Below are 19417 nucleotides of genomic sequence, written 5' to 3'. Positions count from 1 at the left end.
CCCGGGGAAGGACTGCCCGTTCCATGATCTCGCCATCACGGTTGACAACTCCATTGTGTCCTCCTCCCAGAGCGCAAAGAACCTTGGCGTGATCCTGGACAACACCCTGTCGTTCTCAACTAACATCAAGGCGGTGGCCCGTTCCTGTAGGTTCATGCTCTACAACATCCGCAGAGTACGACCCTGCCTCACACAGGAAGCGGCGCAGGTCCTAATCCAGGCACTTGTCATCTCCCGTCTGGATTACTGCAACTCGCTGTTGGCTGGGCTCCCTGCCTGTGCCATTAAACCCCTACAACTCATCCAGAACGCCGCAGCCCGTCTGGTGTTCAACCTTCCCAAGTTCTCTCACGTCACCCCGCTCCTCCGCTCCCTCCACTAGCTTCCAGTTGAAGCTCGCATCCGCTACAAGACCATGGTGCTTGCCTACGGAGCTGTGAGGGGAACGGCACCTCAGTACCTCCAGGCTCTGATCAGGCCCTACACCCAAACAAGGGCACTGCGTTCATCCACCTCTGGCCTGCTCGCCTTCCTACCACTGAGGAAGTACAGTTCCCGCTCAGCCCAGTCAAAACTGTTCGCTGCTCTGGCCCCTCAATGGTGGAACAAACTCCCTCACGACGCCAGGACAGCGGAGTCAATCACCACCTTCCGGAGACACCTGAAACCCCACCTCTTTAAGGAATACCTAGGATAGGATAAAGTAATCCTTCTCACCCCCCCCCTTAAAAGATTTAGATGCACTATTGTAAAGTGGCTGTTCCACTGGATGTCATAAGGTGAACGCACCAATTTGTAAGTCGCTCTGGATAAGAGCGTCTGCTAAATGACTTAAATGTAAATGTCTACAACTCTGTCAGGATGTAACACCATTCCATAATTTGCTGTTTTGTTGATGGTGGTGGAAAACGCAGTCTCAGGCGTCGCTCTTCTCCCCTAAGTGTTCATTTGGGTTGAGATCTGGTGACTGAGACAGCCATGGTATGTGGTTTACATAGTTGTTATGCTCATCAAACCATTTAGTGACCCCTCTTCCCCTGTGGATGGGGGCATTGTCATCCTATGAGGGCATAGGCATGGTAGCTAAAATAATGACATTAATCATAGTATGTTAATTGCGTACTTAACTCAGAAGTAACACCTATGTGGAAGCACTCACTTTCAATATACTTTGTATCCCTCGTTTACTCAAGTGTTTCCATTGTTTTGACAGTTACCTGTACATATGGCAATTTCTCAACACTGTACACAATGTATAAAACACTATGCTCATGTAAACAATTACAAAAATGATACACATTTTCAAAAATGTCAAATTATTTGTACATCAATTGCAGTGACATTTAACCAACATTTTTCATTTCTGCAGACTGAAGGTCTGAGTGTGAATGTTTATTGGATCCCTCTACTCAAGACAACAATTACACTTGATCTAAGTCAAAAGACCAAACAATGAGATCACAACATAGAAAAGTGAAAACTGAAAAAAATGAATGCATGTATTGACATGGCTATCATTTATTAGACAAACGTAAACCACACTGGGTGAAATCACTGTATAAAGTACTGTAGAGCAGCATAGGCAGACATAGCATTGCATCTCAAATAGGAGTAAATTCAAATAACCAGGTTAAGTCCAGTATCCGTCACAAAAATTACCTAGGCGAATACATAAAACAAACTTAGATTGAAATGATAACTTAATAACCATTTGCTTATGAAAGCAGGAAAGGAGAAGTCTGAAACTGTACATTTCCAGTGACAGATTTTTTTTTCTCAAAAGGTGTTTCAAGGTTACATAAACAGGAAGGTGGTAGGCCTATAGTAAGACTTGGAAAGATACCTGTAGACATTTTCAAACAGCACAAACAAATATTATAACACTACTCGTCTATGCCCCAAATGTCATTGACTCATGGTGATAGTCATACAACTCTTGAGCGATATTTCACTTTTTACATTGCACACACACACACACACACACACAGAGAGAACAAACAAAAAATGTACAGAAATAAATAACACCTTAAAAATTCTAACAGCAAAAATATAAAATAACAGAGGTCTGGTGTGCCCAAATTGCTTGGAAATATCAGAACGCTTCCTACACCATGTGCATTAATTTGTGACAGTTTTTTCAGCGTACAATGTTGAGCAATTCCTGCAGTAAGGCATTCACTCTGCTCTCCCTGACTTATATACAGAATCAACAAGTAGTAGACCACAGATTCAGAAAAGCCTGTGACAAAGCAGGCAGACAAGTTAACACAATCCAACCTGAGGCAAAAGACTATCTTAAGATCCTGCATGACATGAACAGAGTCCTTGAACAGAGTCCTGAATACCGTTTGGAAAAACAGTCGATCTAAAAAAAGAAACATCTGAACAGTATTCGTGCGCACAAAAACTGGACTGTTTTACCACTGTTACAGCAGTCGGTTGTGAGGAATCCATAGGCAGAACAGAACCAGCAGCCTTTTCTATGTACATTTCACATAATACCCAGTAGCAGGAATCCCTGGCTTCAGGCTCTGATCATGTTTATCCAGTGAATAACTACTACTTATGGGCAGACATGTTGCTCCCAACTCTCCAAAATGCACTGGCTCAATTGTAGACATGATAGCTACTGCAGCTTCATATCATCAGAAAAATAACTGCCTACTATGAGCGTCAACAGTCTATAAATTGAGTTTGAGGCAAGATACGTCAACATACAGCTTTTGTTTTGTAAACTAAGAACTCAAGCTGTAGGTCAGATAAAACCCTACCCAACATCAGTGCTTTGACAAAAACATGGTCCTTTGATTGCTGACTGTATCTCATATTAGACAGACCAGCGTATTAATAAACAAAAGGTAACTTCCTCTTAACACTTCTCATTTATACATGTTTTATCTAGTGCAACCATAACAATGATATTCAAACAGTCATTTGTCAACTACCTCAACTGTTATATTAGATGGATGTGTATAGATCAGTGGGGGTAGGTCATTTATGGGTCAGGCCTTTCCTCCAGGTAAACTCTCATAAGATGATTGTAGTATGAACTTCTCGGTGTATTTCAAACCTACGGAAGGCTATCAAATGTATTCTATTTATCTCAACACAGAACTTAAGACAAAGTTACTTACAACATGACCGGTGAAGTCAACCAGAACAATAGCATACCATTAGAACAGTTAAGCCCTTTCGTCAGTGGGTCCACTGCATTCATTACTGATGGGTCTGGAATAGGCTCTCCTCTGTAGCATACTAGCTGGGTAGAGTAATGGCCTACTCCCTAGGAAGAGGAGAAGGACAATATTAGGAGTAACCCTAAAGTAAGTTTGATACAAACCGTAATAATGGCAATATGATATAGCTGTCCAACTCTAATACGGAACCCCACGACATTTACAACTACACTAACATCATGAAAATGGGATGAATTAATTTCAAACGTGTAGAAAATACATAAGATAAAGCTTTTAGCTCATACCTCTTGGGTTTGTCTGCACTCCATGACTGGGGTTAGCCACAGTGGGATGGTAGAGGGAGGCCAGGTCACTGGGGGTGTAGGAACGGAGGATGTTGATCATATTCCAGTCAGTCTCCATGCTGCTGCTGCTTGCAGAGGCTGGAGGGTTGGACGCTTTGACTGGGGCATAGGCTTGCAGCCTGTGAGAGGGAGAGGCTACATTTCTTCCTGAGGGAAGCAGTCTGTTGTACCTGTCCTCCATCCTAAAGCCAGTATCAACAGTGTCCGTTTCCCTTCCGGGGAGCACAGAGAATCTCTGCCTCTTACTGGAAGGTTCACCACCAAAGTCCATTGGGGGAAGACTACCGAACCGGCTGGAGAGGCATAGCCTGGCAGCATCTGAGGGCCAGATTACAACACTACCGCTCCTCACAGGACCGCTTCTTAAGCCGCTTGCCACTCTGCTGTCCGATGGGCTCTGCCTCGGTCTCTCCATTACAGGTTTGCTATATTTTCTACCATTGGTGTTGGATTGTTCTGCTGGCTCTGTAAACCTGGATTGGCCCTGGCTGGTGGTAGGCGGCATCATCATCATCATCCTGTACCGCTGATTGTCCAGGCCCAGGGCTCCCATCGCCTTCCGGGGTTCATTGGTGAGAGACTGTTTAGGCCCATGAGGGTTGGAGGGGTGAGTCTTTCCTGTACGTTTTCCAGGAGACTGAGGGGTTGGGGATTTGGTCCGGCGAGGGTGTCTCCGATCTACAAGAGGCAGCAGGGTGACATCTTTGCCCTCAAGGGCAGGGGGGCAGCCAGTATAACGCTTCAGTTTTAGACTTCTGTTCTTCTTAGTTATGTCAGACTTCTCCTTGTGAAGCAGCTTCTTGTGCATGAGCAGGACCTCTGGGTACATAGTGCTGAAGGCACAGGACGAACAGGCATTGGAAATCAACACATTCATTGGTATTAGGGTGGCGGAGATGGAAAGTGAAACTTTTAAGGACAAATTTAATGGGGCGCTGAAGCCCTCATCATTTATTTCCTTTCCTTCCATCTTCAGGTTAACAGGTACGGGGTGTTTTGTCTCCTGTCCTTCCATCTTCAGGTTAACCGGTACGGGGTGTTTTGTTTCCTGTCCTTCCATCTTCAGGTTAACAGGTACGGGGTGTTTTGTTTCCTGTCCTTCCATCTTCAGGTTAACAGGTACGGGGTGTTTTGTTTCCTGTCCTTCCATCTTCAGGTTAACAGGTACGGGGCATTTTATGTGTGCAGAAGAAGAGTAAGCAGCCGTAGAAATCAATTTCCCATACTCAGCATTCACTTGAGCAAGTGGGCTGGCAATCTTGACACCGATGCTATTAAATCTATCCTCTGGTTTCATAATGGCACAAGGTTTGGTTGCAGGCCTGACATTGGGAGTTGGCCACAGTTTGGATCGGTTGGGGACCCGTTTGTCATCTCTGTTTCTGGTGAATTCTTTCTCACTGGGAGATGGCACAGATATCACAGGCTTATTGGGGATGTCAGTGTAAGGTTTGTCCTTGTGACGTCTATCTAAGTGATATCTCAGTGAGGTTTTCTGGGCTGCAGCATAGTCACAGTATATACATTTGTATGGTTTTTCACCTGAAAGACAAAAGAATTGCATAAGCATAATATGATCCTAACAGCAAATACAGTCTTCAGATGAATTAAATGCTGAAAGTACTACATACAGAAAACAGGGGTGTAACGGTTTGGTACATATTGCGGTTTTGGGGTCACGGTACGGTTAACGGAAAAATTAAACCCCAACAGTTACTGTAGTTCATTTCGGGTTTATTCCTGATTCCATCTTTGTTCATGTAATGCCTGATGAGAGCACAATCAGGAATACCAACATTTCACTTTGCATTTTCTTAAATGATTACTCATCAACAACACTAAAATAAAGTGCAACATGTGTATGAAATCAATATATAAACATTGTTCAGAAATTGTATAGGCCTCTGCTGTTTTCTTACAAAAGAACAGAACTAGTTCCTGGTTGCGCCTCAAAAGGACAGTCTGAAATACAGCAATTAAGATTGTAATTTTTATTACAAAGCGATTTACTCAAGAGGCATACAACGCAGCTTCGGAATAGCCTATAAGCCTTGTGTTTACTTAATGTTGTATGTATTCATTCGGGTTCACAGTGCGGACCAAATGGAGGTCCCATTACTGAACGGTTCAGTACAGTTACACCTCTAGCACTCAGAGTAAGCCCATCCAACTTCATGTTAAACCTTAGAGCCAAATAACAGCTATAAATCTCAACTTACATTTCCCAATTGTGCAGCCTATTTCAAGTTCCAATGTCACATGCACAAGTACAGTGAAATGCCTTTCTTGCTAGCTCTAAACCCAACAATGCAGTAATCAATATCCATGTAGGACCACAAATAACAAATCAGGCTTCCCAGCATTACATAATGTTTACCTGTATGGGTCCTGAGGTGAATGTTGAGGTAATAGCTGGAACGGAATGTCTTGCCACAGTAACTACACTCCCTGGAGGACACAAGATGTTTCACCTTCATTTGATCAAATCCATCTTCACTTTTATCTGTAGAGAAAACAAAAACAGGAGATTGGGTCATGTGAAGAAATCAAATAGTCTACTTACGAAAACTTGTGTGAAGCAAGTGGATTTGCATAACCTGTAAATGACCAGTAGAGGGAACCGTTGAAAATAAATGGCCATTTACAGGTTTTTCCCAATTTTTACACACTAAAACTGGCCCATGAGGGACAACGACCCAAACCTGTAACTAATTTACCAGAAGCATACACCAAATTGGAATAGTACTGGCACATGTTTTGTCTTACACTGAGATTGCAATTTTACAAACATTTGGCAAAATAACACAATTATCTATCTTTCGCACGACCTTCACAACTAAAATCTTGTGTGCAAGTGAAAAGCAACACTGTTCAACAAGCTAAGCTCAATGACCAATTGATCACTTTTACACTTCACAGGTAGAGGTGGGGGTAGGTGTATAGGTGTAGGAAAATCAGGAACAAGGAGAGTAATCTCAGGCAAATGTGGTTTGACCTTGGGAGAGACTGGGCAGAGAGTGCAGGCCAATCTGAGCCGCTTCACCGTAGCATCTATTATCTGGACGTTCCAAAATGAGAATAGGTCCAATGTCTCCAGTACATAAACTCAGCAAAAAAAGAAACGTCCTCTTACTGTCAACAGCGTTAATTTTCAGCCAACTTAACATGTGTAAATATTTGTATGAACATAACAAGATTCAACAACAAAAGTTCCACAGACGTGACTAAAATAAATGGAATAATGTGTCCCTGAACAAAGGGGGGTCAAAGTCAAAAGTAACAGTCAGTATCTGTTACTAGAATGTGGCCACCAGCTGCATTAAGTTATTGCTTTGAGATGTTACCTCACTCTTCCACCAGGCACCTGCAAGTTCCCGGGCATTTCTGGGGGGAATGGCCCTAGCCCTTACCCTCCGATCCAACAGGTCCCAGACGTGCTCAATGGGATTTCGATTCGGGCTCATCGCTGGCCATGGCAGAACACTGACATTCTTGTCTTGCAGGAAATAATGCACAGAACGAGCAGTATGGCTGGTGGCATTGTCATGCTGGAGGGTCATGAAGGATGAGCCTGCAGGAAGGGTACCACATGAGGGAGGATGTCGTCTTCCCTGTAACGCACAGCGTTGAGATTGCCTGCAATGACAACAAGCTCAGTCCAATGATGCTGTGACACACTGCCCCAGACCATGACACACCCTCCACCTCCAAATCGATGCGGCTCCAGAGTACAGATCTCGGTGTAACGCTCATTCCTTCAACGATAAACGCGAATCTGACCATCACCTCTGGTGAGACAAAACCGCGACTCGTCAGTAAAGAGCACTTTTTGCCAGTCCTGTCTGGTCCAGCGACGGTGGGTGTGTGCCCATAGGAGACGTTGCTGCCGGTGATGTCTGGTGAGAACCTGCCTTACAACAGGCCTACAAGCCCTCAGTCCAGCCTCTCTCAGCCTTTAGCAGACCGTCTGAGCACTGATGGAGTGATGTTCAGATGTACCGATCCTGTGCAGGTGTTGTTACACGTGGTCTGCCACTGCAAGGACGATCAGCTGTCCGTCCTGTCTCCCTGTAGCGCTGTCTTAGGCGTCTCACAGTACGGACATTGCAATTTAATGCCCTGGCCACATCTGCAGTCCTCTTGCCTCCTTGCAGCATGCCTAAGGGGACACTGGGCATCTTTCTTTTGGTGTTTTTCAGAGTCAGTAGAAAGGCCTCTTTAGTTTTCATAACTGTGACCTTAATTGCCTACCATCTGTAAGCTGTTAGTGTCTTAACGACCGTTCCACAGGTGCATGTTCATTAATTGTTATGGTTCATTGAACAAGCATGGGAAACCGTGTTTAACTTCTCTAGGCTAGGGGGCAGCATTTGGAATTTTGGATGAAAAGCGTGCCCAAATTAAACTGCTTGCTACTCAGGCCCAGAATATATATGCATATAATTGGTAGATTTGGATAGAAAACACTCTAAAGTTCCCAAAACTGTTAAAATAGTGTCTGTGAGTAAAACATAACTGATTTGGCAGGCGAAAACCTGAGAAAAATCCATCCAGGAAGTAGGATTATTTTTTGTTTTATAGTTTATTCAATGCCATTACAGTATCCATTGATTTATGACTCAAATTGCAGTTCCTATGCCTTCCACTAGATGTCAACGGTCTTTAGAAATTGTTTCAGGCTTGTATTCTGAAAAATGAGGGAGTGAGAGCAGTCTGAATGAGTAGACCATGCAGTGTCACAGAGCTTTTTCATGCGCTCGACCGAGAGAGTGCCTTTCTTGTTAACCTTTTATATTGACGACGTTATTGTCCGGTTGAAATATTATCGATTATTTAGGCTAAAAACAACCTGAGGATTGAATATAAACATCGTTTGACATGTTTCTATGAACTTTACAGATACAATTTAGATTTTTTTGTCTGCCTGTTGTGACTGCGTTTGAGCCTGTGGATTACTGAAGAAAACATGCGAACAAAACTGAGGTTTTTGGATATAAAGAGAGACTTTATCGACCAAAACAAACATTTATTGAGTAAATGAATGTCTTCTGAGTGCAACCATATGAAGATCAAAGGTAAGTGATTAATTTTATCTCTATTTCTGACTTGTGTAACTCTTCTACTTGGCTGGTTACTGTTTGTAATGATCTGCTGGGCGATGTTCTCAAATAATCATAAGGTATGCCTTCACCGTGAAGCCTTTTTGAAATCTGACACCGTGGTTGGATTCACAAGAAGTTAATCTTTAAACCTATGTAAAATACTTGTATGTTTTCTGAATTTTTATAATGAGTATTTCTGTATTTTGTATTTGGCGCTCTGCAATTTCACTGGATGTTGGCCAGGTGGGAAGCTAGCTCCCCACATACCCTAGTGAGGTTAAACCCTTTACAATGAAGATCTGTGAAGTTATTTAGATTTTTACAAATTATCATTGAAAGACAGGTAAACTCAGCAAAAAAAGAACAGTCCTTTTTCAGGACCCTATCTACTACTTGACAGTAGTACAACATAAAGCACGGTAAAGACTGTAGATTCCAATACATACTGTAAGGTGAAACAAAGTCAATGTTCCATGTACTGAATGTATGTTTCATGTACTGTTTGTATGAAATTGGGGGCTATACTACTTTGTAACATGTTTATGTTGTATACTGTATTACTGTAGTGTATTATATTTTTTTGTAGAAATGAAAGACGACAACCACGTGGTGGTAAAACGCATCTATTTACAGACGAACAAGAGGCTGCTATTGTGCAAATGGTAGTTGAAAATAATGCCATAAAACTGCAGGGAAATCCAACAGATTATTGAAAACCCTGCCATCTTCCACAACATCAGAGTGAGCTTATCAACCATAGCCCGCATCTTGCATTTGTGTTCCTTTCTTGTTTGAGCAAACACAAACAATACACAATATACTGTAACAAATTATTAGTCTTTACACTGAAATAGGTTCTGATAGTAGTAGTGATGCACCAATATTACATTTTTTGCCGTAACCGATATCCAATATTTTCCTTGCCAAAAAAACCAATACTGATAACCAATATTTAAGATTTTAAGCATTAAGCTTTCTAGTACAGTTAAATAGTTAACACACACACACGGACGCAGAGGTCTAAGGCACTGCATCTCAACAGTCCCTGGTTCGAATCCAGGCCGTCTCACATCCGGCCGTGATTGGGAGTCCCATAGGGCGGCACACAATTGGCCCAGCGTCGTCCGGGGCGTCATTGTAAATAAGAATTTGTTCTTAACTGACTTGCAGAGTTAAATAAAGGTTACACACTACACTGATCAAAAACTAATTTTGTTGGCATTTACGTATGTACCCATTACCAGTAAAACATAATCAAAACCGATTTCTTTCACTTACTTGCTGTGCTGTTTCGTTGTTCATTTGTTCAGTTGTTTCATTTTCAAATCAGGATTTCTATGGAACACCGTTTGTGTCTTTGCGTGTCAAAAAAGATACACGTCAAATAACACGACATAATCAATTTCAGTAGCTATAGTTAGCAAGCTAACTATATATCTAGGTGTCATCTAAAATAACCCTAATTTATAAGACAGTTCTTACTTGATTAATGGTGGCCGGACCCATCTATGTGAAGCTAGCCACAATAAGGATTAGCCACAATAGTGGATTTGCGGTTAGCTTTCAAAAGCAAAGTGTGGCATAATTGTACTATATGTATTCATCTGCATCACTGTCAATGACACACTTTTATTTTAAAGGCAAACTGTAAATTCCACTATTGTGCCTAATCCTTATTGTGGCTAGCTTCACAACACATAACCCGGTCTGGTTGTGCCTCACTAGCCAGATGAAGCTAGCTGGCTGCTTATAACGTTAGCTTTGGGCAACAGGGTTAAGTAGCTGGCTAGCTATTTAAGTAAAAATTCAATAGGCAAACAACAAGTGGCAACCTTGCTAATACTTACAAGGATTCCTAAATCATTGCTAAGAATAATGAAAATGACTGCAGTTTTGACCGGTCATTGTTTTCAGGCGGCTGGTTATATTGGTGCTAGCTAGGTACCAAGCTAAAGCTAGCTAGTTGCAGTCGAACAAATAATGATTTATTACCAACGCGGTATTGTAAACATCATTTTACAAACATCAAACATGAAGAAATTCGGCTTGTCACCAAAAGCACTCACAAACTTCTACAGATGCACAATCGAGAGCATCCTGGCGGGCTGTATCACCGCCTGGTACGGCAACTGCTCCGCCCTCAACCGTAAGGCTCTCCAGAGGGTAGTGAGGTCTGCACAACGCATCACCGGGGGCAAACTACCTGCCCTCCAGGACACCTACACCACCCGATGTTACAGGAAGGCCATAAAGATCATCAAGGACATCAACCACCCAAACCACTGCCTGTTCACCCCGCTATCATCCAGAAGGCGAGGTCAGTACAGGTGCATCAAAGCTGGGACCGAGAGACTGAAAAACAGCTTCTATCTCAAGGCCATCAGACTGTTAAACAGCAATCACTAACATTGAGTGGCTGCTGCCAACACACTGTCATTGACACTGACCCAACTCCAGCCACTTTAATAATGGGAATTGATGGGAAATGATGTAAATATATCACTAGCCACTTTAAACAATGCTACCTTATATAATGTTACTTACCCTACACTATTCATCTCATATGCATATGTATATACTGTACTCTAGATCATCGACTGCATTCTTATGTCACTAGCCACTTTAACTATGCCACTTTGTTTACTTTGTCTACATACTCATCTCATATGTATATACTGTACTCGATACCATCTACTGTATGCTGCTCTGTACCATCACTCATTCATATATCCTTATGTACATATTCCTTATCCCCTTACACTGTGTATAAGACAGTAGTTTTGGAATTGTTAGTTAGATTACTTGTTGGTTATCACTGCATTGTCGGAACTAGAAGCACAAGCATTTCGCTACACTCGCATTAACATCTGCTAACCATGTGTATGTGACAAATAAAATTTGATTTGATTTGATTTGATCATTTGTAGCCGGTGTTTGCAGACTTTTGTACAGCTTTGACAGTGCTACTCTTATCTTTTTTGACACGCAAAGACCCAAACGGCATTCCATAGTATGTATATCGTGACTCTAATAGCAGTGACACTATTACTGTGTAACTCCGGTACGGCAACATCTGAAAAATAGTACACATGGTAGTGTGTACCGGTGCTTGACCAGTCTGCGAAAGCAAACATCACCCACGGTTGATTGTCAAGGGCAATGAATTCCATTATCTTGGAGTTAATGGATTTCGCCTTTGAGTTGTCTCGCTGAATTTTCCTTACTCTTTCAAATGACTGCTCGACTTGTTGACTGCTCGATCCACACAGCAGACATTGTGTGGGCTAGGTTTGGAATGCTGTGTTGCACGTGTCGCGCAAAATTTACGTGCCGTTATTACATAATTACTCTGAATCACTGTATCAGCAAAACATTTACATAATGCACTGACAAATCTTTTTTTTTTTTTTATTTTTTTTTAAATCACTCTAAAATGGTTAAATATAATATTACATAGGTATGCACGGTAGCTATGACATCGGTTTTTAACGTCGCCGTTAAACTAGACATCGAACTGATACCGATGATGGCATTTTTAGCTAATATTGGCTGATTCAGAAATGTTCACCGATATATCGTGCATCCCTAGACAGTGTGTTGAATATGTCACAGTGTGATCTTGGTTGTCACTAAGTTAGATTCACTTGATTATTTTTTTCTCATTTGTAAGCAGAGTTTCATTTTGAGCAGGGAGTACATGATGTTGATTTCTGTGTTTCATTTTGGAAGATGTCTGTGGGGTTTGGGGAAATTGGATAACTGTTTTGTGATCAGAGTTTTGAGTACCGAAGATGTAGTTTCAGCAAACGTGTGTTAACAATTGGGAAAAACTGTAAATCCACCTTTCGTCATTAGAAAACAAATGGTTGTTTCTTAAACATTAAGTTGCTGTATTTACCTGAAAATAAGGCATCTCCCGGTGCTCCGTCATCTGACCCTTCTTCAGACCCCTCTTCTTTGGGGGACCCTGCTCTGGAGAGCTTGCCATCAATGAAGGTGGTGGGGCTCTCCGCCTCACCCCTCTCCCTCTTGTGCACCCTGGAGTGGAGAACAAGCTGGTGGTACGTCCTGAATGTCCTCCCACAGTCCTCACAGTGCGTCGGCTTGTCATTTCGACTTGACTTCTGATCAGGTTCTGGTGATGGGGTCTCTCCAGCAGTCTGTCTGGATCTCAGTTCTCTACCCAAGTTGTCTTTAACACACTTGTTGTCACCTTCTTGGCCTTCTGACCAGATGTTTGTCAGTTCTTTATCTGAGCCAGAGTCCTCGTTGTTAGAGCTGTGGTCTTGGATTAGGCCTAGATCTTTAGCCATACTTGGACAAACTGCTATCTTTCCCTTGGTGGCAAGTTGCCAGGCCTGGTAGGTGTTGAAAGGGTCAAGTTGGGCAATCCACCTAGAAGATCTCTCTGGTATAGTACTTTTCTCAGAGAGGGGGCGAAGGTTGAGTACCTGTAAAAAACCTTGTTGACTGAGGGGATCTTCCTGTCTATCCTTCTCTCTGTTTTCATCAGCCTCTAATTCTTTACTATGTACTTTGCTGTGTTCCACCAAATGGTGTTTATTGGGAAAAAAGAAGCCACAGGTAAAGCACATTTTATAAGGGGTGATTACGGGCTCTGGGACTTGGTCTTGGATGACTTCATTGATAATAACTGGACCATCCAGGTTCTGCTGGGCCTTAGCCTTATGGAACCTCATATGGTTCCTGAGAAACCAGGGTTCTTTGAACCGCCGGCCACAAAAGTTACAGTGAAATGTGAAACAGTCCTTGTGTGTCCTCATGTGGCTCTCCAGCTCACTGGCACCCTCTGTGGCCTGATCACACACAACGCAGCTAAATACCACCTCCTTCACAGATGGCAACCTGGGTTTGGTCCGGGCCCTCTCACCTGGGATCAAGTACTCTGCCTCCACACGCAGAACTGTCGTTTCGAACAGTGTTGTGGGGTGCTGGGTCAGGACGTGTGGGCCCAGGTCATCTTGGTGTGTGAAGGTCTGGTCACAAAACATACACTCCAGGGCTTCCAGCAGGCTTCCCTCGGGCTGAGCCTCGGCTTTGTTAGTGATGGTGGCACTGTGAGGAGTCATGCTGGAGCCAGACCCTGGCATGCTAGCACAACTACTAATATTTAGAACGTCTTGTCCAAGTCCATCTGGACTTTCCACATATGGCAACAGGTGAGTTGGCATTTCCTCAAAAGTTGTGCAATTGATCTATATACTTAAGTATTCTATAAGTAAGGAGTTACTAGATGACGTTTCTGAATATCAATGTGGAAGATTGTCAGTGATTCATCCAGGGGAGTTAGGTCTTAGTAGGTAGATTCCTGTAAAACACAAAATAACAAGGAAAAGGTTAGGCTAATACAGTATCATCACTGCCTGCTCGCCTCCTGCACCCGCACGCCTGACTAGCATCACCACCCTGGATGGTTCCGACCTTGAATATGTGGACATCTATAAGTACCTAGGTGTCTGGCTAGACTGTAAACTCTCCTTCCAGACTCATATCAAACATCTCCAATCGAAAATCAAATCTAGAGTCGGCTTTCTATTCCGCAACAAAGCCTCCTTCACTCACGCCGCCAAACTTACCCTAGTAAAACTGACTATCCTACCGATCCTCGACTTCGGCGATGTCATCTACAAAATTGCTTCCAACACTCTACTCAGCAAACTGGATGCAGTTTATCACAGTGCCATCTGTGACCAGGTGCCACTGCGACCTGTATGCTCTAATCGGCTGGCCCTCGCTACATATTCGTCGCCAGACCCACTGGCTCCAGGTCATCTACAAGTCCATGCTAGGTAAAGCTCCGCCTTATCTCAGTTCACTGGTCACGATGGCAACACCCACCCGTAGCACGCGCTCCAGCAGGTGTATCTCACTGATCATCCCTAAAGCCAACACCTCATTTGGCCGCCTTTCGTTCCAGTTCTCTGCTGCCTGTGACTGGAACGAATTGCAAAAATCGCTGGAATTGGAGACTTATCTCCCTCACCAACTTCAAACATCTGCTATCTGAGCAGCTAACCGATCGCTGCAGCTGTACATAGTCTATCAGTAAATAGCCCACCCATTTTTACCTACCTCATCCCCATTTTTATTTATTTACTTATTTTCTGCACACCAATATCTCTACCTGTACATGACCATCTGATCATTTATCACTCCAGTGTTAATCTGCAAAATTGTAATTATTCGCCTACCTCCTCATGCTTTTTGCACACAATGTATATAGACTCCCTTTTTTTTCTACTGTGTTATTGACTTGTAAATTGTTTACTCCATGTGTAACTCTGTGTTGTCTGTTCACACTGCTATGCTTTATCTTGGCCAGGTCGCAGTTGCAAATGAGAACTTGTTCTCAACTAGCCTACCTGGTTAAATAAAGGTGAAAAAAATAAAAAATAAGTAAAAAAATAGTGCTATCCGGGGATCCTTGGGACATCCCTACCCTAAATCCTAACCTTAACCCCTACCCTTAACCATTTAACATGTCAACTTCAATGGGGTAGGGACATCCCAAGGATCCCAGAGAGCACATACATATCATTATGGCAAGGTGAGGCCTATGAATGCTAAAAGGCACCAAGCTACCTCAAATAACAAGGACATTTAGTTCTCAAATTGAAACTGAATATGAGATGAATTTCCTCTTAGTGAAGAATGCATCATTTTATTGCACATGGCTACATATTTAACACATCATTTGACAGTTTGCCATTAATGCAAAGCCTTGGCTTGTGGTTATATGTTTAGCAGTTGGATAAATGTGGAATAAATGGACAAACTAGATACACAAATACATCCTAATTAAAATTATGGCATTGCACAAACAGTTTGATAGTCTCTACAAACAGCTTGTAAATTTAAATTAAATCATGAAATATTAGTTTAACTATTTTGGTTTCCACTTCCATACTGAAATAGCAGAATGTGTTCATTATTTGTTCAACAAGCCATGACAAGATGACCTGTGTTGGCAATCAGTGGAAGTTGTCGACTAAGGAAGTGTCATCAAACATCATGAGAAAATAATATAGTCTTCTGTGACCCATCCCAGTCAGCCACCTATTTTTATATAAGATAGTAAAGTAGCACGTTATTTGACTGATGTTTAATCAGCTATGCAAACAGGTCTCCAATTTGTTATCCAACACATGCAACGTGATAAAAGACAAATGAGCCACTCGTCGAGTTAATCCAAAGGTTATGAATCTGTAATGCATGCCAAATTAGAAGGCTATAATATGTGAAGGCTTAAAGTACATAGCTAGCTAGTTATTAATGTCCCACATAAAAAATAAATCGTGCTTTTCTATTGGATTATTTTCAATATAGTTAGAACTCAATAGTCACTTCTGTAACTCATTCTGCTACATCCTACTAACGTTAGCCAGTTAACCACTGATAGGAAGTTGCTGTCCCCGTGTCTATCAAACATTACGAAATTCAGCAAATTAGCTTTCTAGCTAGCCAAGCACGGACATTCCTAATTTAACATGCAAAGATATAGTTAATGGGTGAAAGGTAGGACATAAAACAGATATCCTAATTAACCATCATTTGAGTTCATCTTACGAAATAGTTTAATAACATTAGCTAATTTAGTTAGCTAGCAATCAATCAATACGCTCGTTTTATATAAACTGCAGATAACTCACCAATACCTACCAATTCAGGCTTTCCGTGTATACTTTCAATTAATCGAAATTATATATCTAAGTGAAATAAACTGCGTGTTACATCCTGTCGCTAAACTAGCTAATTCATGAATAATAGCAGCTAGCCAAATTTGTTCACCTTCCTACAATTTTCGGTCATATTGTTCTTACTCAATGTTTGCAAGTCGCTATGTGGAGCTGTTGAATTGTGAGGCGCGCGCTCAACGAATCCGGGACAGAAGTATCGCGTGCACTACAGCCCCAAAAGCGAAACAGGGACAACAGTCACGTGGTCGCAACTTTTGACAAAGTAAATAATTATATAAAGTAAAATGTATAATACAATGTAACATAATTACATAATAAACAATAGTGGGGCACACACATATGTATCTATTGCACACACATATGTCTCTCTTATGAAAGCAAGGTAACAGAACGTCTGTAGATCTATTACAAAACACAAGAACAATAACAAGGTGGACTGCCCAAATGTAATCATTGTAATGGCGGTTGTGTCATGCGGATGGTTAGTCACCTATTGAGTTGGTCTGAAAGTTAGAGGACAGGCCTAGATAAGATTATTGGCTATTTGTTGAAAGATAACAGTGTGATTCTATTCTGTATATGAGATGGTACACATTTGGTTGTATCCTACATCATTTCCCATTTGAGACAGTCACAGTTGGTTAGCAAATAGGCCTAAATAAAATAGCAATGTTTTATGAACTTTGTTCTAAGCAAAAGTCTCAACGTCATGTTGTTCAGACAAAGAGTTGACTTTTACAAGTCTCTCACTCCACTTCCCATTGCAACAGAACAGAGCACCGTGTGGAGAGGGGGGATGGGGACCTGCAACTCACAGCTACATGTGGGATGATGTGCTATACAGCAACAGGTCACTGTGTGTTTCCAGCATTGAATGATAGCCTTATAGCTTTGTATTTATATCAAATTATCACTGCAAAAGTAATTAGGCTATTCAACCCTTTTTTCTTATTTGAGATACACATTTGAATGTTTTTTGGAAATCAGGTTATATTTTAGTTTTGGTCAGATGTAGACTATTGAATCTCAAAAAGTATTCAAATTATGATTTTGAATACTTGTCCTATTGTAAGACACCAAAATGTTCAGAAATAACCATGATAATTCAATCCATAGTGTACCATAGCCTACAATGCAACCATGAAATACAGGGATCTACTGAATGAAAAATGAAAAATCTATGAAGTGAACTAACATACATTCTATTCAAGGTGAGCTAGAAAAAAACTTGATTTCTACATGTATTTACTAATAATCAATGTAAAGTTAAGACCAATGCTTTATTCTTTCTCAGTACAATTGATCACATTTCCTCCTCTTTTCATCAGAGTACATGCATGTCAAAGCAACTGCTTCACCCCTCCCCCACCCCAGCTCCTCTGACAGCTGGCAATAGCATGGATCTCATTGTGGTTCCACTTTCAATTATTATGCCATTGACTACTCTATTCACAATGGGTTTTTCACAGAAAGTATGTATTAGTACTACTCTACCTCATTAATACTCACCCTTCTTGATTTTGTGATGGCTCAAGATAGTCAGGAAACCCAAACACAATCACACTGTCTCTGGATGTTGGATGTTAACCCCACCCTAACCCTCCTCTTTCTACTAGCTTAGGTAAACAACTCTTGAGTGATAAAGGTTCTATGTTAGAGCTCTGTTAGTTTTAGTTCATTTAGAGACTTGATGATTAATGAACAAAGAGCTCTAGATAGTTTTACTTGCATTGCTGGTTAGACTTAAAACAAATATTACATCACAGAATTATATAGAATAAAACACATAAGAATTATAAGATCTCCTTGTTTTTCATTGGCATGATAGTCAACAAAATAGACATTGAGATGAATATGAGAGACTGAAAAAAAGCTTAAACCTCAAGGCCATCAGACTGTTAAACAGCCACCACTAACATTGAGTGGCTGCTGCCAACATACTGACTCAACTCCAGCCACTTTAATAATGTAAAAATGAATGTAAAAATTGATCACTAGCCACTTTAAACAATGCCACTTTTATATGTTTACATACCCTACATTACTCATCTCATATGTATATACTGTACTCTATACCATCTACTGCATCTTGCCTATGCTGTTCTGTACCATCACTCATTCATATATTTTTATGTACATATCCTTCATCCCTTTACACTTGTGTGTATAAGGTAGTTGTTGTGAAATTGTTAGCTTAGATTACTCGTTGATTATTACTGCATTGTCAGAACTAGAAGCACAAGCATTTCGCTACACTCACATTAACATCTGCTAACCATGTGTATGTGACAAATAAAATGTTGATTTGATGTTCAATGAAGAAGTCATTCATCACACCAGACTGAACCATTCTTTAGAAACCCATCCCCAGCTGTTGAGGGTGAAGAACAGTGAACAATTCCACATCGACTGCTGTCAGCAGGCATTTGCCAAAACATCTCCAGCAACTGGCTGAAACGTTGCCATGTACAGTAGCTCCACCCAGCCTGCATGTTGAACCCAGAAAGAACCCAGAACACACAGGCAATCGTGTGGAGCACCACCACAGCCATTTGGGACATGTCCAACTCCCTCTGTTGTCTACAGAGCAGGTTATAGCAAACACCAAGAAAATGTCCCCAGGAGGTATTCTGGTCTCTGAGTGACAGGATTTTGATGTCTCAATAACCCAACAGGCTTGTGTCAGAAACATTAATTTAGGCTACATAATACATCAATGTCAGAAATAAAACCTGTTATGGGAGAAACAAACTCACAGAGCAGTCACATCTTTCTGGCACCATAGATACATTAATATTGTGTTGACTGCCAAATAGATTTCCAGTGTCATGTTTAAATTCAAATTAAGTTTTGATCATAGTTTCATGTGCTTATTATTGTTGAATAAAGAAGCAATACTGTACCTATTTTACTTTAAGTGTATAAAACATCATTTGGTTATTTGTAGCCTTTTTTATGTCCTTGCTTTATCTTGAGTTCCTGTCATACAAACAAGTCTAGAATGTTAATCAAAGGCACCACATGTGACACACACGGTGGCCTCCCGCTCATTTCCC

General features: G+C 41.5%; 1 protein-coding gene across 2 annotated transcripts; it reads right to left on the bottom strand.

Moving 5' to 3' along the window:
• Nucleotides 1-1502: 1502 nt before the first annotated feature.
• Nucleotides 1503-16566, bottom strand: LOC115132447 (zinc finger protein 217-like). 2 transcript variants are annotated; one of them, XM_029665111.2, is made up of 5 exons: nucleotides 16485-16566; nucleotides 12542-13972; nucleotides 5919-6044; nucleotides 3482-5083; nucleotides 1503-3283 (listed from the first exon to the last, which is right to left on the bottom strand). In XM_029665111.2, exons 2-5 carry the CDS (start codon nucleotides 13833-13835, stop codon nucleotides 3183-3185), a joined length of 3123 nt encoding a protein of 1040 aa, XP_029520971.1. In that variant the 5' UTR covers nucleotides 13836-13972; nucleotides 16485-16566; the 3' UTR covers nucleotides 1503-3182. The 2 variants fall into 2 exon arrangements, with proteins under 2 accessions (XP_029520971.1, XP_029520970.1); XM_029665110.2 differs by having other exon boundaries at nucleotides 16324-16540.
• Nucleotides 16567-19417: the final 2851 nt, after the last annotated feature.

The sequence above is a fragment of the Oncorhynchus nerka genome, linkage group LG7 (assembly GCF_034236695.1).
Source record: "Oncorhynchus nerka isolate Pitt River linkage group LG7, Oner_Uvic_2.0, whole genome shotgun sequence".
In the NCBI taxonomy this organism is placed as follows: Eukaryota; Metazoa; Chordata; class Actinopteri; order Salmoniformes; family Salmonidae; genus Oncorhynchus; species Oncorhynchus nerka.
The sequence above is the reverse complement of the archived record's forward strand: the minus strand, read 5'-3'. Positions and strand labels throughout refer to the sequence as shown.